A 23,135-nucleotide genomic window follows, 5' to 3' on the forward strand; every position below is an offset into this window, starting at 1 on the left:
CGAGCAATACTGCCGTGCCGAGAGAAAAATAATTCGTACCTGCAGATGAGTTCAAAATGAGTAATTGCCGTTTATAGTTTTGCGCCTCCATGTATTTGATTAAGAAGCAACTTCTTCAGAATTCAAAAAATATTTCCAACTGCTTTTCGAACATAAAACATTGTAATTAGGTAAAATATGAGATTAAAAACCACCTGGTGACCGTACTTAATTTTCATGAAAAGTACAGATACGACTTTAGTGCTTAGCACAGCTAAATACCCTTCCCCCTCCTCCTTTATAACACACACACACACACACATACGTTTTCACTTGCCTGCGAAGTGTTAAGATAGCAAAGTTGTGGATCAGAGAAGTTTTGCACTTGTAAAGTTATGAATACCTGAAGTTATATCCCACGCGAAGTTATGGTTTGGCAAAGTTTAGTCCGGCGAGGTTTTGATCTCAAACCTTTGTATACGTAAGGGAATAAAATTTTGTGTCTGTTGGTCTTAGGAAGGAATAATTTTTCTTTCGTAAACATAACTAAATTGGTTTGACAATTAATTTTTTACGTGCAGACGGTAATAGGGTAAAGTCGCCCAATATTTCAGGGCTGCGGAGTTGGAATTAAAATGATCCGTTTCAACTCCGATTCCGAGAATTTTAGAACCTTCAACTTCGACTCCGACACAGACTCTGTAACCCAAAATCTGTCCGACTCCAAAACGCACTGTCAAAGTTAAGGACTTGGAGAGAAAACACGGACTCCGACTCATGGAATTTTAAACCTTCGACTCCCGGCTCCAACTGCTTAACATCAAAATCAGAATGACTCCGACTCCGCAGCCGTGTAATATAACAGCAAGTTCGAACACGGGGTACCTTTATTCCTTTTTTTACATACATCCGACCTCTGGAGAGTGTCGAAATTAGTCGTCAAAGAGACGAGCGCGCGCGCACACACACACCACATGCAAACACAAAAGTTTCGAAAGAATTCACGTTAAAATTAAAGGACTACGAAAATGTAGTTTCTAAAGTTTTTTTCTCCTCTAATAGTTTTACATCGAAATCGTGAAAATCGAATGCTGTTTACGATAACCAAGGGCGGATACAGAAAACCAGTTTTAGGGGGGAGGGTCATACTGAAGAATGACCCTCCCCCCTTCATGAACGGTTTTGGGTACGAAAAATTTCTGAAGCTACTTGGAGGACAATAAAAAAACACCAAATCGGCCGGTAATAAGGCACTTAATTGGGATAAACGTAGCAAATTATGTTCATAAGCAATGAAACGAAATAGGTGTTTAAATATTTACTTTAAAATATAATTAATGATTTGTAACTATAATCGTTCACATTTTATACATCAATTGTTTGAACACAATGTGCACGAATACTGTTTTCGACGGTTTAGAAGGGAGAGCCATGACCCCCATGACCCTCCCCTTGCATCCGGCACTGGCGATAACCCCAAATGCAAGTTAAAGAAGAAAAAAAAGGAAACTTAACAATAATTTTCTAATTGAAAAAAAAAGTGTAATCATTCTTTCTCAACCCTAATGTAACAATAAATTAGTGTAAAAGATCATGTTTTTGGTTTCTTACTTCTTTTTGTTTCAAGCAACATATTTAGGTAAAAAATATTACATTGAATTGTTATATGCGCAGTGAACGTTTTTGAAAAAACTTCATTGACGCGTACATGACAGTTTCATTGCATAAGACAAGAATCACACGTAGTCCATTTAACTTATTAACATCGTGTTTGTTCTTGAAATTACAGGAAGGTTTATTTAAGCCATCATCTTCCTTATGGGTAATTAGATGCAAACATTTATTTAAGGCGTTAATGTGGTGTAACCCATCGTTTATGTAAAATACCATAACGAGTGAAAAGCGGAAACGACTTTTCACTTTCGAAAAAAAAAAAAAAAAAGCTTTATTTTTGTTAAGACTGGAATACTACTATGCACAGATACATAAAGAAGAAAATTTGCGTGCTAGTTAAATGCATCATGCAAAACTCGAACTTCAAGATATGACTGAGTGAATGATTTTAAACAACTGAAGCACAGCTAAATTTGGAGTAAAGGTTTCAACTGAAGCGGTATTCGTTCCGTTATAAGCCAAGTCCGAAAGGGTGGAACTATATTTATTGAAATTTTAATTAAAAAAGGGTATAGTAACTCAGCAGCGGAAGGGAGTTCAATAGCTGCTTGTTATTAACCCTTTGTTTACGGAACTATGTTATTAGTAATACTTTGTAGATGAAGCTACTGTAAGACTAGCTAGAGCTCTGTTCTTTAATGCTCCTAACTTTAATTGAACTTTATATGTTCAGTTCCACACAGTACATTCCAAATTGATTTTTGTTTTTAGAAACTTGTTGAAAACGGAGAAAGAAATCAGTAGCAACCCCACCCTGGCATACCCTTGAATTGGAGAAACTTAAAAATCAGTATATAAAGCCACAAATTTATCAATCTCGGATTGTAAAAATTGATAGTTCTCAGCAGCGGAAAAGCGTAGAAGAAAAAATATATTTTACCAAACAGTATTTAAGAAAAATTCCATAAACATGATAGTTATAACATTACGAGGACTACTCTTTTTTTAAACACTTTTATCTTTATTATTATTACTAATAATAAAGCTGAAAGTTTCTCTGTCTGGATATCTGTACAGATCTCTGTCTGTCTGGATCTCTGTGACGCGAATAGCGTCTAGACCGTTCGGCCAATTTTCATGAAATTTTGGCACAGAACTAGTTTGTAGCATGGGGGTGTGCATCTCGAAGCGTTTTTTCGAAAATTCGATTTTACTCTTTTTCTATTCCAATTTTAAGAACATTTTACCGAGCAAAATTATCATAAGATGGACGAGTAAATTACCAAGTTATAACGTGGAACCGTAACATGAGCAAGCATAGCACATTGGCGAGAAATTCATCATCCACTATTTGTAAATATACAGGCGAACCAAATGACCTTTTAATTTTCTACTACGGGCAAAGCCGTGCGGGTACCACTAGTATTAGTTAAGTAGCACTTAATATTTCCGCTAGTTATAGTCGTAAATAAAATGAGAGCAGAATATCAATGAGCCTCATAAAATTTTGAATTGCTTGATACCTGGTTTGAACATTAAATTGCTTCTATTCTCGCGGAGTTCGAGTGACATCGTTAGATATATATTGTCGAGTTTTAATATAATAGACTTTGTTGATGCCTCTAAAACTAATAAAGAAAAATTATGTGGTTAAATAGTTCTCGACTAATATAAAATAAAGGTTTTAACTTGATGTCCTCTTGATGGTTTAGATTTAGAGCGGTGAACTTAAATTTTTGAGAGGGCGGAAATTTTGAATTTTCCGAATGGAACTCCAGATCTTTTCGAATGATGATAATTTTGCCGAATCGTCAGACAAAATTTGCCGTATAAGGAAATTTTTGGAAGGTCACAGCGACCTCCAGTGATCTCTCATCGGTGCGCCCCTGCACACTGACCTTCAAAAATTAACACGTTAACTACCACGCGTATTCATGAGAAAGTTCAGGTCAGGCCAAGCGCGCAATGCGCGAAGGAATTAAAGCTGTCATTGTAAGAAAAACAAACTTCAAGTGAGAATGTTTAAGCATTTTATTACATTTCATAACAGAAAGCAATACCTTTCATTACTAGCGTTCAAGAGTTCAATGTGTGTATCGTTTAGAGACATGAATGAACTTGAGTACCGTGTACCGTTCGCATGTGGTTCAAGCTATAGTAATGAAATGCATTGCTTTCTGTTTAATAAATCGCATCTAAACGTTACTCAAGTTCCTCTCATGTCCCTAAACGGTACACACATTGAACTTGAGTGATGAAAAGGTTTTGCTTTCTGTTTTATAAAAATGATCGAACACCTCACGTGACTTTTTTTTTTACTGTCACGATGTAGCAAGTATAGTTCGACCGCGAACAAATGACCCTTGTCAATCATTTGAGAAAACCAATCCATTCCTCAAAATAGGTAGAGAAGGAAGAAAGGACGTGTGCCATATACTGGAGTTTAGCAACATTTTGGCGATATGAAAAAAAACCCCTTCTACTAGTATATTTTCTTTATGTGATTATTTAGGCCTAAAAGATTTAAGTTGCAGCAATAACTGCATTGAGTTGGCGAAAAAGTGAAATGACAACCCTTGCATTTTTTATTTCAACCCTATTCACGCCAATTTTCTATTGAAATTAATTATCGGGGGCAATTGTTGGAAGTAGCGGGCTACAAGTAGCGAAGCTACTGTAGTAGATATATTTTTTAGTAGTTTGTAGTGAAGTGCATTACTTTAAAAAAAAAGTAGAGCAGCGAGTAATTCTAGTTCGATACAAAAAATAGTAGTTTGTAGCGATTTCTGGAAACTACTTTTAAATGAAGTTTTAAAAAAAACATGTTTTCAAACGAATCTGACTAGTGCAAGTCTTACGCGAGTAAAATTTGAACCAATCAGAATCGCATAGCTGTGAAAAAATACGAGCTGACCTCAGACATTATTTTGACGCCATAGGTTCTATCTGTTTGACACCATTAGTTTGTTTGAGATCGAAACTTTCACATGTCCCCAATATTCGCCTTGAATAGAGAAAGGCTTAGAAAAAAAAAAGGTGATAACTGCCAATTTAATACCGCATTTGTGTTTTCTGGCAGCAGAGAATGTTCCTTGGATGAACATTTTAGATGTCAATGAAATTATTGGGCCAATATCCACCTAATATGGAAGCTACTGTAAATGTTATAGAAGAGGATGATATTGAACTTCTCTGGCCGGCTAACAATAAAAATTAAAGTGCTATAGAAATGTGTGATAACGGAAATTTTTCCGTTTCATTCAAACTTTATCTACAGCGTTCCAAGACTTATAGGTTGAAATTTCGGGTTGTGAAAAAGAGTATCTATACGATTTGTTATGAGCATACCGATTATTTTAGACAGTTGAAAACACCCCTCTAAATGATTTAGCCAATTCTTAACTTCACATTACCAAATTAAAACATAGAGAACCGAAATGTTACTGTACTTAAAAAAAAAGCTGTGTTTTTGATTAAAAATACTGTTAGGATGCATCAGTGTGGTAACGAAACAGAATGAAGCATGCACGGGGAGGGGGGGGGGGAGACACCTGTTAGCCTGGGCCCGAGCCTGCAGGGGCCTGCCTGAGATTTTTAAAATAAGGGATGAAATATATGTAGGGAAAGGGGTAAACCACATGGAGGGGAGCCCGTAAAAATCCTTTGTGACGGGTCCCAAACATTTTTGTGCACGCCCCTGACGGTACGTATAGTATGTAACAATAATAAAATGCAACCTCATCATAGTACAGTACATTAGATACAATAATTACATTCGTCGCACCTCTTAGTTCAAGCATATCGAAAGTCTATATATTTCTTTAGTTGTCAGAAGCTTTCTATTTTTCCTTCCATTTTCAAACTTTATATAGACAGCAAGTTTATGTGAAATTATGTTTCATCAACTTCATATTTAGAATCAAAAACATGAGGAGTGGCGATTCGTACATTCGCGATGTTTCGACTACAAGGTTCGGTGAACTCCCGCTTTCAGTGATGCTAAAGGAAAAGTCCATTCAAGAAACTAATATTTAGTAGGGTCTGGTGGGGTAAAGTGGTCATAAAATCGTATGTTTTCAACTTAGGTGGATAATAAATGCAACAAATTCTTTAAACACTTCAACTTTTTTTGTTGTTATTTTACATTGCATTATTAAAGAACACGGTACATTAAATTTTAGGAAGAAAAATATTGATTTTAGTAGTTTTATAGAACTTTCTTTTCCCTATGTTCTTATGACCACTTTACCCCATGGGGTGGGGGAAAGTAGTCATAGCATGGGGTAAAGTGGTCATAGTTAAAAATAGTAACAAAACCATTATAAAAAAACCTAATACTTGTATATTTCAGTTGTTTTTATAATTACAAGTATATTCACGAGTACATGTGTACACGAATATATACGTGTTGTGTTATACACGAATAAACACGTTCCTATAAGAGTAGATACATGTATACATCAGATACATGCATGCACGTGCCTACTCAAGTATATACGTGTAAATACGAGTATATAAGCATGTATACTTGATTACCTACAGGAGTCTATACGTGTCTACATGAATACATACGTACCACATGTATATACGTGTCACGTATATGTACGTGTCACGTGTATATACGAGTATATACGCGTATAAACGAACATCATATGCGCGTATACACTTGTATCTCGAGAAAATACGTGCATACTTGAGTATATATGTGTATATAAGACGTATATACGCATATATAAGTGTACATACATACATATACGGGTGTACACGAATTAATTCGTGGATACATCCAGTGCGTCTTTGTACGTGTCTACTCACGTATATATAATATGGAAGCACGAGTATATACACGTGTATACGCGATTATATACCTGTATAGACGTATATACGTACATTATCGTGTATACACCAGTATATGTATGTGTACACGAGAATATATGCTTATATACATGTCGGCCTACAGAGTGAATCTAAGCTCTTGGGCAAAAATCAAAGGGGTGTGAGAGGGGAGGATAGAAAGATAAGAGGAAGAAAGATAAGAAGCAAAGAATCATAAGGAAGTTATAATCACTGACGGGCTACATGCACACAAAGCCAGGAGGCAAAGCAGGGCACAAATTTGTTGCACACAGATGATTTTACCTAACATTTTAGTTTTTAAGAAATATTTAGAGCAGTTGTTGAAAGTTACGATCCGTAGTAGCTCTAATACACGCATCGCAACAAAGGCGCAGTGGCTGATGAAAATTTTTTAAAAGTCTCGTTTTTGCAACAGAGAGGGATCTGTAAATGCGACGCATGATGCTTTTCAGCTAAAGGCCGTAAATTTCATCAATCGGTTTAAAACTTTCTTAAGTCCTAAAATGTTGTGTAAAATTGCATTTGTGTAATATATATATATATATATATATATATATATATATATATATATATATATATATATATATATATATATATATATATATATATATATATATATATATATATATATAGACATTTGTGACTTTTTTTGCATCCATCAATTTCTCACTTTGCGTGCATGTAGCGCGTCAGCATTGTGTTTGTGACCAATGTTCCTTATTTACTCTTGCTTCTTCTCCTCTCCACTAACACCTTTTATTAATTTGCTCAAGAATGCAAACTCAACCTGTACGCTTTTATATCATATGCTTGTATGTAAGTGTCTACTCGAGTACGTACGCGTATATACGTGTTCTTATATATACGAGTATAAGCGAGTATATACGTGTATAGTAGAATGTATAGCTGTGTGGATAAAAAATATTTGCAGATACCCATATATGTATTTATTGGCGCATTTATGTGAATACGTCTATGTACATGTCTACACGAGTATATATGCGTATATATATACGCATATGCTCGTATATTTAACCCCGTTTACTTTAAAAACAATACATATTGAGTAAAATTAATATTTAATTTGTATCTGCCTTATACCTAAAGATTAAGTGACATTAGAAGAACAACATTCGTTAAGCCTAATATTATGACCACTTTACCCCATCTTACTTAAATTGTTCTAAAAAATTATCTAAAATAGATTCAGCTAACTGCTAATGAGTAAGAGTTCTTGAGAAATGTAGGAAGCTTCCTGTACAGTCAATCTGTTCCTAATTCTAAGAAACAAAATTTCCCAAGGATGTTAAAATAGGTGTTTAGATTTTAAAATTTTTCATGTTCACGCAAAATATTTTTTTTTACCAAATAAAATTTTTCCAGTTGTAAAATTTTGTATTCAAAATGTAGCTTCTAACTGCTTTACTCTAAAATAAAAGTTTCACATTCATTCGAACGTTTATTTCCAAGCTATAGCCATTTATTTGACGTATGACCACTTTACCCCATTGACCACTTTCCCCCACCAGACCCTACTCAATAAAGAGTGTGATATTCAAGCCTTGCGATTCCCTTCCAGAAATGTTCGTGTTGCGGGGTGGAGAATTCGCGTTAGCTCCAAAACTCTAAACTCGAGAAAAACTTGCTATGTAGCCATTTTGCGTAAATCAAATCGCGTTGCAGCGCGAGTCCACTGTAGTTTAAAATTGCACATTAAAAAAAGTAAGCATTCTTAGCTATGTTTCATAGTTCGGATATTTATTAATATTTGATTATAAATACAAGAACCTTTTGTTTCCTATTTTTTTATTTTTACGGATTGAATGTTGATATATTAATATAACAAAAGTCAATTATTAAATATTGTAGGTTTTAGAAGTTGTTCAGTAAAATTGAAAAATACTTTTACTTCATTTTATCAGGGGCGTAAGAAAGGAGATGGTGTTCATGTCCGGACCCTTGCTTGAAGATCAAAATCAATTAATTAGTTCCTACAAAATATAAGTTCCTATAAAAATAATTCCTAAAATGAAAGTTAAACTTTTTATCTTTTGTTTAAAAGATGTTTTTCATCATCTAATTTAAATTATGACTGCTTTTATCTGCGTTTTCAAGTAACCGAGTTGCACTTCTTGAGTTAAATATTCACTTTCAGAAAATTATTAAAAATTTGAAGGTTGAATTATTTCAACTTTTGAATCTTTTCTTGCAGTAATATTCGTAACTAGTGGTACCCGCACGACTTTGCCCGTAATAGAAAATTAAAAGTCTTTTAAAGATTCGCCTGTATATTTACAAATAATGTATGGTGAATTTTCTCGCCAATTGGCTTGAGCCCATGTTACGGTTCCACGTAACGATAATTTTGTAATTTACTCGTCCATCTTATGAGAATTTTGTTCTTAAAATTGGAATAGAAAAAGAACCACATCGAATTTTTAAAAAATCGCTTCGAGGTGCACACCCCCATGCTACAAACTAACTTCGTGCCAAATTTCATGAAAATCGGTCGAACGGTCTAGGCGCTATGCGCGTCACAGATCCTGACAGACAGAGGGACTTTCAGCTTTATTATTAGTAAAGAAAATCGTTAAAAATATTTGGATTGACTTCTTGGCTCAGTAAAGCAAAGAAATAATAAATAATTCTTTGTTTTATTCCATGTTCGTATGAGTCAATTTATTAATTTAAATCAATATTTGAATTTTTTCATTCAATCCTCAAACGGTATGTATGTGCATGCAGTTTTTATTTATTTTTTAAAAAGTAACGAAGTAGCGACTACATTTCAAAAGTAATTTGTAGTTGCTACATTTTGAAAAAAAGTAGTTGTAGTTGTTTCGGTACAAAAAAAAAAAAAAAAAAAAAAAATATATATATATATATATATATATATATATATATATATATATATATATATATATATATATATATATATAGTTTTTCCAACCACTGATCACGGGCGTTATTATCTCTGACCAATGGCTGATAAAAGAAGTAAAACCAAGACCCACCCACTTACGTAGGGGACTTACTTACGACCCCACTTACGACCACTTACGTGATCTGTTCAACGAAACATCTGCCTTGACTGCACAAAATTAAAATGTTTCACCTGTTTGGCTATTTTCTTGAATTCCAGGGTGACGTATTCATCTCTAGAACCATTGACGCACTTGAAAATTCCGTTCCAACTTTCCTCTCCATATCCCCCCTTCACGAAAATGGACAATTCTGAAACGAGGCGGAGCTAAGGCTCAACTTTTCGAGGTCAAACTTTACTTACAATTACAAATTTATCTTTTTCTTTTCTTTTTCAATTTTTTACGGCGTCATAAAAAAATTCTTGCACCTGTGAATTATTGTAGCACAATTCGCATATTCACACCAGAATTTGTTGCTGTTCTGGGAATTTTTAAAATGTGCCAATGACTTTTCGGACACCCTGTATGTCACATGCTTGGTTCTATTCTACGATTCGCACAATAGCATGCAAAGTAAATTTGTAAAAGAAAATTCAACTAAAATACTTACAAGACCAACCATTGCAATGGACATTAAAAGCGTTGAGATCAAAGTAAAAATAAGAGTTCGAATAATAACGCTACCAAAAACTCGTCTAAGTGTTCCAACAAAGTTCTTCCGCGTAGACTTCTGAAAAAAAAAAAAAAAAAGAGTTAAAATATACTATAGTATTTCTTTTTAAATCGTTTTTATTTAAAACGTTACTCGAGTCATAACGACTGGGTTTTGTAAAAATAATTATTGACTCTGAATTAGAAAGTGGTAACTGTCAGAATAGAATCCAATAGTCGGACCAAGAACTTCTGATTTACTCTTGTTTGTCCGAGGTAGTAAATTTAAATACATGAAATTTAAATACATACATACAAAATGCTTAATTTCATTATGTTTCTAAAATTTAGGGGGTGGGATGCACTTTATCACCCCTGAAAGCCCGAATGACGGGCCTGATTATATCACACGGAAAGATCTCTATTAAATGTGCTGCAACATTAAGTAGACCGTACTTGTAGTTGATGCCTTAGTTAGAACAAACTGCATGAGAGTTCCATCATAAGATTTCAAAGACGTTATACAGCAGAATAATTATTCGGTGAAGTTCTTATGACCAAAAATACAAGTTTTCTTTGTAATAAATTTCAAAAAAATACTTATTAATTTACCATAATACATTAATAAATAGTACAATAATTGTAACACGCTTGAAAAAACCACTGCACAGTTAATTGAACAGGAAAAATATTAATAATCACCTTTAATTTCATCCATAATACAGGAATCCACGAACATGCAATACAAATACTAATGAATAAGAACGTGGATACATATGCCAGCCAAAAATATTTCGATCTAGAAAGAAAATAAAACAGTTAATTAACTGTTTTTGTATAATTGAAAAAAAAAAAAAAAAAAAGATTTTAATTTTATGTCACTGCTGTTATCAATCCCGAATCATATTCAAATTTTTAACATGTATACATTAAAAAATCCAAAGTTTTCGATAAGTAATCTTTAAGTACATGCCACCAGTGACGCCGTCACTGAACACAGTTTTATATGTCGTCAATGAAGTCAAAGCGCCTTCCTCTTAACCACGCTTCAGGTGCAACAAGTGGTAGTCGGAAGGTGTGACACTGCTGATTTTTCACAAAATCTCATTTAAAAATTTGGTTGGGAACAGTTCGATCACTGCATAAAGCCCGATATTGCGCCTTCTGATTTCCACTTGTTCCTTAGTTTAAAACGTGGTTTCGTCAGCAGTTGCTTTGACAGCGATGACTGAACAAAAAATAAAAACGGTGTTCAACCTTTTGTGTCTTGCCTTATATTTATGCCTCTTTTACGAATCTATCAACAACAAAACTTTGTTTAAGTGAAAAGGTCTCGAACACTACTTAATAATGCGGTCGAATTCTTGAAATACACAGTTCAGTGACAGAAACTTCAGGCCCATATTGCCCATCTGAATGATTTCATGTAACGCAGTAATACACGAAAATAATTTTTCTTCTTCCTCTATTCTCATTTTCTTCTTAAACACGCTGCAATCATTGTGACAAAATTGTGTGGTATTTCAGGTTTACCAATTTGATTCCTAGGAATTCCCGTAGTATCGTTTGTGAACATGGTCAGTATATAGAGAGGTAACAATTGAACGTGGTTAAAAATAGCATTCATAATACTGGAGTGCTCATATTGTAGGGCGTTCAGAGTCGAGAGGGCAGCCTATGTTACGTCTATAGAGTTTCGCCGGGAAAATCAAAATGTGTTCGAAACAACGGAGTGTTGACATTAGGAAGTGTTCAGATAGAGGGAGTCCACTGTATGCTGTTTGTTTTCCTTAGCCGAGACCTAGCACCGGTTTGCGTCAGGTCAGCTGCTCTGATTTTATCAAAATAGGGAGGGAAACCCGTAAGTAAAAGGGGCAAAGTAACGTGTTCAGCAGTTCTTCCAACGTAGCGTCGAAAAAGACAGAGATAGCACGTGCGAGCGGAAAGTGCCCATCCTTAACATATCGCCCCTTTTTGAAATGGAATCTGCCCTGAATGATAGTCTTTGCTTTCGAGAACGAACAGTAGTTATGCAGCACAGCATTTGCAGTTGTAGCAGTTACATGACTCAGTAAGCATCGTCATGTGTTTTAGAGGAGCATCATATTCGAAATGGTGGTTTTTTGATTACAAATCTGCAAGAATTTTGCATTCGATAATAACTTTGCCAACAGGTTTCTTTTCAGCTAGGAAAAACTACTAACGTTGTGAAGATCACTATCCAGGATTTTTCTTACATTTCTATCAGGAAATCCCTGACCAGCAGCTGTCTGTTTAAATGTTAAACACCTTGGAAAATCTAGAATGAACGCTCTTATGAGTGCCACATGTTTCAGCGTTGTAACGATTTGAGGTCGATCAGGTTTTTTTTTTCAGCAGTGGCTCTAAAGTTTTAAATCCGAACATCGTTTTTTTTTCTATTTGGAACAGGACCACGTCTGCTAAATCGGAACTGAACTTGAAATTCTTGCTTTGAGTAGTAATCAAAAAACCGCCATTTCGAATGTGCCCATCCGCAACGCATGCCGATACTTACACCATCAACCCATTGCTACTATACTGCAAATAACACATCCAATCTGTCGATACCACTTCCACCACCGTACCCCCCCCCCTAACTCATACAGTAACCTATCCAAATACGAGAAGTTTATATGCTGGACTTTGTAAAATCCAATTGAGATCATGGCCAGGGGCGGATAGAGACTACAATTTTAGGGAAAGGGGTCATGCTGAAAAAGGACCTCCCGTGCTCCATGAACGAACGGTTTTGAGCACGAAAAATTTCTGAAACTTCTTGGGTGTCAATAAAAACACTTAATGGGGCATAAATGTTGCTAATTAATTTCATAAACAATGAGAAGAATTAATATTTCAATTGAAAAGATTACTGAAATCTTTTACATTTTATTCATAAGCGTTTGAGCACAACGTGGACGGATAATATTGTCGACGGTTTAGGTGGGTCAAGATCATGACCGCCCATGAACCTCGCCTTGTATCCTCCCCTGGTCATGAACAGTCAACAAATCACGGTCATGAGAAGGAAAGTAATTTTTAAAGATGGAATGCAAAATCCTAATCAGTCAAAAAAAGCACGAGTTAATTAATTTATATATATGCAATGACGTTGCGCTGGAAGACAACGAAGAACTTTCCACAGTGGTTGTGAACCCCCCCCCCCCAATCCATAGAGCAACTTTGTCTCTACTCTAAATGTTGTTTGATGATTCTTACAACTACTTCAAGTTAGCACCGCTTGTACGTCTTTTAACGGGCTGATGTGAAACGACGCATTAATGAACGTGACGTATAATCGAAACATTGTACATACTACTACCATTGAAGATAATATACTACTAAAGATGTTTATTTAATTTTTAACTAAAATGTTTATGTAAAATAAATAATACTTGGACTGTACTTATTAAATACTTATTATACCTAGAAAATCTCAATTTACCAATGTAATTATAGCACTACTGTCCAACCACGGATTGTATGGAATTTTCAAACGTTGAGATGAGACGAAATCTATCTGAATGAGGGGGGGGGGGAGTAAAAATTTGATGCGCGTATTCCGCTCATTTGAGTGAGACTCTGCTTCTGCAAAAGCTGACATCGCTAAAAATAATAGACTTGTCCATTTCCGGCTGTAAAACAGATGTTTGTCTTTCCATACAATCCGTGGTTAGACAATAACTAGCTGCGTTGCCCGGCTTTGCCCGGTCTATTTTGAAAACGAAAATTGTGTCAAGCGACGTATATTCAACAATCAGGCATAAATAAAAGAAAAAAAAAAATCATCATGCAAAATTTCCCCTCCAAACAATGACGACAGATATTAAAAATACTTTTAAGAAATTAAAATAAAATGAGAAAGATGGATTTAAAAAGCGAAACCACGGAAACACAAAATAAAATAAGTTTCAGAATTGAAAATGAGAAAGATGGATAATGGATTCAAAAAGCGTTACCGTGGAAACGCAAAATAAAATGGTTAAAAACTTGAATAGAGAACAAATTTTTTGAACTTCATTTAACACTCCGTCGGGCGCAATATGTTGTAGAACATGATCGGGCGCATTGAGCCTGGGAAGCACACTTTGATCTACTGATCTTTTCTACGCATGTTCACATTTTCTTACGAAAAAAATGTCAACTACAAACACCAAAGAAGAGAAATATAAGTTTTTCATGATTTTCGAATGCAACAAGTTTATTTGAGAAAATGAATATACATTTTTCCATAAGCTATTGAGGGCGCGTGGCTAACTAAAGAATTCGAGGTGTGCCTAATAGATCAGTTGCGCCCGACGGAGTGTTAATCGCTTGTAACTTTTTTTCTAATGGAGATAGAGGGTTAGACTTCCGACCAAGGGTCGAGTTAGATCAGGAGTAAAAAAGGTAGCTCTTTTCAATGGTGTCAAAAAGAAAACTGTAGGACAATTCCTTCACTTTTTATTGAGAAATTTAATGAAGAAAGTAGCGCCTAAATTTCAGCTAAGCCAAAACAAATTCGAGCAAAAAACGTAAATAACTCCCGCCGCAATTAAGTTAGAGCATTGAAACCAATTGCGTAGAACGCTGAAAATTCTTCCCTTTCCAACGATATATAATATTACTAATTGCGAGTAATTTTTCATCCCCATATTCGGGAATTTATGTGAAAATTGGGCCTAAATTGAATAAAAAATGAACTATCCATCGAATTGTTTTCGAACTGGTCTGCAAACCTTCTCAGGACTTAAAGGAACAAATTGTGAAAATTTCATTGAAATCTGCCGGGTAGTTCTCGAGTTTTGCGAGTTTAAACAAACAGACGCTTTTTGGACACTTCATTTTATACTATGAAGAGATATGTTCAAATCTACATTTCTACATTCGGGCATTAAAAAAACTATTTTAAAGTCGACTGACATGCTGATTGCCCTTACACGGTTAATATACCATTATGAATTGAATTAAGTATATGAAAATGTTTTTCACTTGTGTTTTGACCAAAGAAATAAGCTCTTTCCCCCTTTATTTCACCATCCACACCTCAGATAATTCCTTCCTCAATGGAAACCAAGAAAGATAGGTAAGCAGACAGCTTTAAAATTTTTAGGAATGGGGAAAACGACGAATAACTGAGGCAGTGAGAAGCAAAGGGATATAATTGGACATTTTCAAGTTTAGAGTAAAACGCGTTTAAAGATAAGGTCCTAGGTAGGCTTTCATTGAAAAGGTTTTCTAAATAATTCTGTATAGCACAGCACCTACCAGGGTTACTAATACTATCTCTTGCCCCAAGACAAAGGGGAGGCTCAACTACCATTTGTACTAGATATCTCCAATTTTTACTTCCTTTTACAAAAAAGGAAGTATTGTATTCGCGAAAAAAATTTCCCTCGAAATTCGGCTTTAATTTCCATGTTGCTCACCCCGAATTAATGTAGAGTTTTTTTTTTTTTTTTTACAACCCGACCACACGCGGATAAGTGCCTAAGAACGTATAGACACCCGAAATATCCATCTTGATCCCGATGGTCCCCGAGTTAATTACAACGACTTTTCTCGTGATGTTCGTATGTAAGTATGTATGTCGCATAACTCAAGAACGGTACGTCCTAGAAAGTTGAAATTTGATACGTAGACTTTTAGTGGGGTCTAGTTGTGCACCTCCTTTTTTGGTTGCATTCGTTTGTTCAAAAGGGGGTGTTTCACGCCTTTTTGGGGGAAATCATTGTTAATTTCGATGCAAACTCAAGTGGTGTTATAATTTGGCGGACACTTGGCGATATATTGGCAGTCTGTTGGTCGCCAAGTTTTTTCGCCAACATGGCGACAAATTTGGCGATTTTTTTTAAAAGTCTGGTTTCAAATTGGCCACTGTTGGTGATATTTAGAAAGATAACTATTGAATCACTAAAATTTTCCAATAATGGGGAAATAACATTAAATTGGCGTAAAAAGAAGTCATGTGATGCACATGACTTCTTTTTACGCCATCAGCTCGTTTAATTTTGTCATTTACACCCCTTTTGCTTCTCACTGCCTCAACTGATGTTTCACGACATATAAACGATGTATTTTTGCATTTAAATAAATTTAAATGAATCAGGACTTCATGAAAACGACTTAGAACTGATGCTTTGCGATGCATAAACGATGCATTTTTGCCTTCAAATAAATAGAAATAAAAACGACGTACAACTGATGTTTCACGACGCATAAACGAATTTTTTTTGCATTTAAATAAATAGAAATGAATCAGGACTTCATGAAAACTACGTATAAATGTAAAAGACGCATAAACGAGAGACGTATAAACGATGTTTTACTGTAATATCTGTACCTTAGAGCTAGAGGAAAGTAAGTCACATTATGATAATTAAACAGTAGAGAGGAAAAACTTTTTTCTCGCGCATGCAAAGGATGGGACGCACGCTCTTTTAACCCTGCTAAAAAATTGAAAAGGATTAAAAAAAAAAAAAAGAATTACGTTCAAATGGCTCCATTGTGGAATAGACTTCTACACTGAAAACAGAAAATCGTAGTTTTTGGACTTAAGTCCTTCTGGCTCTGAGGTACGAATATATGAATTGTCTTCGTATTTCAAAATACTTACATGGGTTTTATCAGGATGCCCATGGCGGTGAGCGCAAAACAGACTAAGAGACTGGACAATAATGAATATTTGAAAAGCGGATCTTTGCGTTGAAGAAAAGGCCTTTCTTCTGACTTGTCTTGAAACGTTAGCAGAAGTGGATGAATACCTTCTGGTTTAAACCACTGGCTGAAAGAAATTGATATTTCACTGTCAAAATTTAAAGCATGTATGTAAGAGTCATAAACAGGCCCTTTATTTAGGGGGAAGGAAAGTGAAATTGACCTCCCTCAGTACTTTATTATTAAATTGTTCGTATTGGGAAATACCATGCGTCGCGTATACACGTAAAATGTTTCTTGTGCACGTTGGCAACACTGCTTACATGAGCCTTATCTCACAATGATGACCAGAGCCAACGCCCCCTGGTCGCCAGAGCTGGTCAGCTAGGTACTTACTATACCCATGGGCGTAGCCAAAGGGGAGCAAGAAGGGGCAGTTACCCCACCCTAGAAGAGAATCTGACTCCCATGCTCTTTCCTAATGTCGCCAAAAGATAATTTAAAACTGCAATTTTAGGACTTCAATTTTGAAAAATTTTCCTAGGGAGAGCTACGTAACCACTTTTTCTGCCCTCATCTGGCAAAAAGTAGCATAAAATGTGTTTTTAAGCAGAGAAGAGGACTACATAATTTCATGCAATTTCAAAATTCCGCACTAGGGGAGAGGGTGGCAACTAAAAACCATTATCTTCTTGAGCCAATTTTTGGCCCTCCCGAACAAACTCTCAACTTGACTACTCTCATGCCCCTACCTATATTAATCGTATTATCCGGACTGAATCTGCTCCCAGTTAGTCCGGATAAACGAAATTGTACTGTATCATTGCTTGTCAACAGAAAGCAATGATAGCTGAAATATTATGCACCTGACAAGTTACTGAATTTCTAGTCCTTGTCAAAAGTGACGTATACTAAGATCCTTCCTCAATATTACATTCTACAATGGAAGAAGTTTTAGCAACTACAAGAAATCACATGGGAGAATAATTTTTTTCACAACATCAGTTTAGTGGAAGGTATATTTCTATCAAATCCTAAATGCCGCCCATGACTTAAATATTCAGTTTTTTTCTTTTGGAAATTGCAACAACGCAATTTACAAAAGTAACACAATAACGCAGTCCCTCAGAAATAGGTAATGTGTTAAATGATCCTATTTTTGAGGGATGGGACTGCAGAATTACACTGTATAGCTAGCTATGCATTTGAGCATACATATTATACTTAGAGTGAGGAGTGACGATTAATTAAGCCTACGTTTAAGTTTCCATGTAGAACAAGGTTAAAAAGGCTACACTGTAAAAAATACCCGTAATTTCAACTGGTTTTCCCCGTAGATTTGACGGTTTAAACCCGTTTCGTTGAAAAACGGTTTTTTTTTTACGTTCTATGCTTCAGCTATGAACGGTTTTAAAACCGTAAATTTGTCCTTGTATGGCAAAAGACCGTTATGTTGACGGGTTTTCCTCCGCAACTTTTACGGTTTTGCACAACCAACCCAGCTGCCAGTAAAAAACCATAAATTTTACGGATTTTTTTTTACAGTGTATGAAACTGAACTGTAGTTTCTAGATAACTACTGAAACAGTACTAAATTAAAAAAAAAAAAAAAAAAAAAAAAAAAAAAACCCAAGATGAAACTGTTAAGTTGTATCTGAAGAATTTACACATAATGACTAAAGTTTTACAGTTAATGATTTACGGATATAATTCAATTGAGAACGTAGGGCCAGTTTAAAAAATGCTTCTATTTAACAAAATAAGTAATACTGTAGAGTCTCGAATACTCGGCTATTGTGGAGCGAAAAATACTAAACTTATGAAAATGCCATGGACTATCGGGAATGGGTATAGCTTGACCACGAAAAGAAGACGGATGACCTTGAAGCAAAACCATGATTTGTATCATTTATTACAAGTTGTTTCTTATTATTTTGGAATAGATAGGATAAGCGAGGACCATGCCTCTTACTATTCGGTACTTTTTGGCAGATTCTACCTATTACAAATGATACAAATGATGTTTCGCTTCAAGGTCATCCGCCTTCTTTTCGTGGTCAAGCTTTAAAGCAACAGGTGCCTTCGGGCCAATTTTTCCAGCCCTGCAAGGATGTGGACGAGTATAAGGGAATCGGTAGGATCATCAGGTGCCAATTTTTCGAGGCTCTACTGTGTTAAAAAACCAGAAAAATGAATTAAAGACTAAATAATATCTAAACTAATAGAGATTATACTGGTGCAGTGATCAAAAATAAATTACTTCGTTTAAAAAAAAATCAATTACAGATTAAAGTAAGAAATACATAAATGCTTTTAGCTACCACTTTGTTGAAAATCTCAGCTTCTATGAGAGAACATCTGCCTTCAGCTCGGTTATTGACTATTCCAGACTGATGAGCCCATAACAAGGAAAAGACTTTCTGGAATGTCTCTGGAAGTCATAACCAGACTGTCGATATTTTGCAAACACCTTTGTGTTAAAATTGAAAGTATAATTAACAGCGTTAAAAGAAAAAGAAAATTTGGGCCTTTATTAACGCTGTTGAAAAAACTTTTATAGGCTCAAGTGTTTTCTGATTTTGGAATGTATGAAAAACACTTGTTTTCAAACACATTTTAAACATTTTGAGTCAGTTAAGATGAAAGTAAAGTTTGAAAAGCCTCAAGAAACGTACTCTTTCTTACTTAGAGCCATGGTGTCGATGGCTGTCTCCATAAACTCGTTCACTTGACTCACCATTTGTCGAAACTGCAGCAAGCTGTCGAATAAATAAATACATATGTAAATAAATATATAAAACTAAGAAATTACCAATGCTTGTGAAATTTAGATTGTGTTATGGATTTAAACTTTTGTTGATCGATGCACAGTGCTGTAAGGTGGAGTGTGCTTGGGGAATGGGTGGGGTAGAAGCTGGGGGGGGGGGGGACATAACACTCGAAATATTTATCTCTTTTCTTAAAAATAATGCAAATGTAATGCAAACTTGATTAAATTTGGAATAGTCAGTTTTTTCAATCACTAAGTAAAATTACGAAAGAAATCATCACAAAAGCCACTCTGCCTGTTGATCGTCAGACAACCTCTGCCAGCTTCATTTTCGATTTAAATAAATTCAAACGGTTGATTACAAGGCCGTAGCCAGGGCTCACGCTGGCGGGGGGGGGGGGGGCAAGTAGGTGAAACCCGATGGGAAATCCCGGGAGGTCACTATGACCTCCCAAAAAGTTATCCGACAAAATCGGACAAATTATTTGGAAACTATGTGACAGTTTTGCAAGTGAAAGCGTAGTTCTTGAAAGCTAGAAAGTATGTATCCTACCTCATAAAGGGCAATTAAATACAAATTTAAAAAAGGAACTTCAGGCTGCTTTCGGATACTCCCTAGAAAATAAGGAGTTCTCTCTCTCTCTAAAAATGTGTAGTATACGACGGAAAATAAAAGTTTTTACAAAATTTGAAAATTCTGAAAAATTTTAACGTGATAAGGAAAAATAAATGTCACATCGCGATTCAAAACTAAAATCGCATTGAAATTAATTATAAAAACCTAAAACACACAACCGTCGTTTTTTTTTTCTTCTTTTTTTTTTAATGACTGGTCTGTATTTTTTACACTTTGTTTCACAAATCGTTAAAAAAATTTCCCACCATTCGTAAAAACTATAAGAGAACAAAACTTGGAGGAAAAAAAATTACCTGAACCCCAAAACTGTTCTTCTTCGAGACGATAAAATTTCCGTTGCTGAAGACAGCTTCTGAAAATGAGAAAGTTTAAAAGTGTTATAAGACCAATAATATCAACTTCTGACATTGAAAGTACCATGTTGATTCCCAGCAAAATCATACTGATGTTTTTGTAATTTTGGATGGATTTTATGCGAAGACATCCATGAGGATTTCCATCATCCTGTTGGCTACTTTTAAAGAGAGATCTGAATGCTTGTACAGTTTTATTGTGCAGCAGAGATGTACAATAAAGCTAAAGTAGAATAGATATCAAACACGCAAAAAAAGAAAAAGAATATTTGCTAATACTGCCTTTTATCTGATTACGGCAGCACCAACGGGGGTGTTTAGAGTGAAAGATCGAATAACTAAAAAGGTGTATGATTAATTAAAAAACTACTTACCCTTTGAACTTTCGAATGACTGAAAGACGATAACCGTCGAGTGCTTGGACTACGATCAGGATGGACAGGAACATAAAGTGAATCTCTTTTCATCTGAAAAGAGTTAAATACGGAAGAACATTGAATTATCTAAAAAAAAATGTCGACCTTAAAGTTATGTATCGCTGTAGACATTGTACCAATATTTGTAAAAATTACCATAAGTCACAACTCTGTTGAAATAGTTTTATTCCGAACAGTTTTTAAGGTATTCTATTTCAACTTTTACCTCCTTTTTCTGATTTGTACAAATATTTTTAAAGATGCTCTTGAACCAGGTACTTTTAGGTTCCCTTACATAAAAATAAGAGTTGCATCAAGAACCAACTCGCTACGGCTAAAAGCCCTGGTTCGTAGAATAAGAAGCAACATGTCCGCCATCTTGGGACTGAACGATGCATTCTTCCCATGTCTGTTATGGTAATGTAGCGTGTTTTGCATCATGATTTCGGTTCCTTATTAACTCCATGTTAATCCACAATCAAGAAGTACCACAATCAAGAAGCCAAACATGCTACTTCATTATAGCAGACATACGAGGAACGCGGAGCTTAGCCCCAAGATGGCGGACGTGTCGCAAATTAAGCTTTGACCCTCAGTCTTCCGAAGTGGGTATCTTCGAGACTGCGTTTCCATTTCGTTGCGTAAGTGTTCATGAACTGTTATTGTGAGTACTATATGAAGTGAATGAATGTTGGCGGTAATAGCAAAGATATTTCACAAATAGTACTAGGCGTTAAGGTGGAAAAGATCAAAGAAAGATAATCGCAGTTTGGTGCAACAAAATCGGCAGTACCATGTGCGTTGAGAATCGCCATTTGGTACAGCCAATTTGGTCAACGGCGATTCTAAAAATGCCTCAGAAGTAATACTAAAACTTTTGAGGAAAATTACAAAGGGTTGCTGGGGAAGATGACAAAATCTGCAACAAACTGTCGATGACAAATAGAAATTCTCAACAATGGGTTCGACATTTTAATACACTGCAGATTTGAACACTAACTTTTCGGAATACCCGATTCAGCAGATGCTGTTGGATATGGAGCTATTCAACAGATGCATGTCCGACATTTTAATACTCTGCAGATTTGAGCACTAGCGTTTCGGAATGCACAATTCAGCAGATGCTGTTGGGTATGGGACTACTGTAAAATGACTTATTTTCAAGAGTTTTAATTTTTGTGAGCCCATCGTATCCGCGAAATATTTCAACTTTACATTTATAAACAACTTTCTGTTCTGTAACAACTGTAAACTGTGTCTTTTAGCAAAAAATCGTAGTTTTTCTTCTTTATAATAAAACTTTTCATCCTAGGAACTTCGTTCTGGTCTCATTTTACAGGAAATTTTATTCTCGTGATGAGTTATCTAATCCATTTTTTAAACAAAATTTATAGAATTGTACTGAGCATTTTTCAGGTCAGGTCATGGAAGATATCATCAATAAGGAATTTTCGTGCAAAGATCTAAAAGCATTACAATATTCAATAACATTTATTTGCTCTTTGTTAATTTTAATTTATCCATTAAAAAGGCTTCATTTGAAGGTATTTTAAAAATTAAATGCAACAAGTTGCTGATTTAAAATAAAATAACTAAGCAATTTAGAAGAGAAAGCAGAGTTAAAATTACAAGAAAGAAAAGAAAAAATATAATGCATTTTATTGCTTACACTGTTAAATTGTACATCATTATGTTATTACTTTTCATTGAGAAGTTAAAGTGGTAATGGCTTCGGTATGACAGATTTTGATAAATGTGGAAAAACGTGCCTGCATTCGGACAAACCGTGTAATAGAAACTCATTAGTTAAAAATTAGTTTTACATCTATTTCAGCTGTGCCATTGACAACCCTTAAATTGTTTACTATCTTTTTAGCCTTAATATAATATTGGTTTTTACACTATTCATCAAGATCAGTATTAAAAAACTTTCTATCGATTTTGAATCTCTTTAAAAAATTGTATCTTGCTTGAGGAGAAATGAAAAAAATCTACTTCTTTGTCCAATAAACTAAGCTTCTTTCAGACTGAGCTGTGCTTTTGTATCCCAAAGATCACAATCACCTTCATTATCTCCTACTTCGGATTTTAATTTTGCAGCCTTCTTTGTTTTGATCTTTTTTTTTATCCTTAAAGTATCATCAAAAAAGGAAATGCAACCTTCTCTGAATTCAGGGACTACAAATGATTAATTATTTAAGTAGTTCTGTGCCTACATCATCTTCATAAATACTTTTGTATTGAACCAAAGATTTTATTAACTGTAGATCTTGGTTGGGG

At 35.1% G+C, this 23,135-nt stretch overlaps 1 protein-coding gene across 1 annotated transcript in view; it reads right to left on the reverse strand.

The window, feature by feature from the left end:
* LOC129223995 (adenylate cyclase type 2-like) overlaps positions 1–23,135 on the reverse strand; it is a 92,815-nt gene that overhangs the window by 30,464 nt on the left and 39,216 nt on the right. The window contains exons 10-15 of the mRNA XM_054858388.1: positions 20,814–20,906; positions 20,380–20,438; positions 19,355–19,438; positions 16,639–16,806; positions 10,728–10,824; positions 9,985–10,104 (exon numbers count right to left, since the gene is read on the reverse strand). Coding sequence (XP_054714363.1) covers positions 9,985–10,104; positions 10,728–10,824; positions 16,639–16,806; positions 19,355–19,438; positions 20,380–20,438; positions 20,814–20,906 — 621 coding nt within the window. The remainder of the gene's footprint in view (positions 1–9,984; positions 10,105–10,727; positions 10,825–16,638; positions 16,807–19,354; positions 19,439–20,379; positions 20,439–20,813; positions 20,907–23,135) is intronic.

The sequence above is a fragment of the Uloborus diversus genome, chromosome 6 (assembly GCF_026930045.1).
Source record: "Uloborus diversus isolate 005 chromosome 6, Udiv.v.3.1, whole genome shotgun sequence".
Lineage (NCBI taxonomy): Eukaryota > Metazoa > Arthropoda > Arachnida > Araneae > Uloboridae > Uloborus > Uloborus diversus.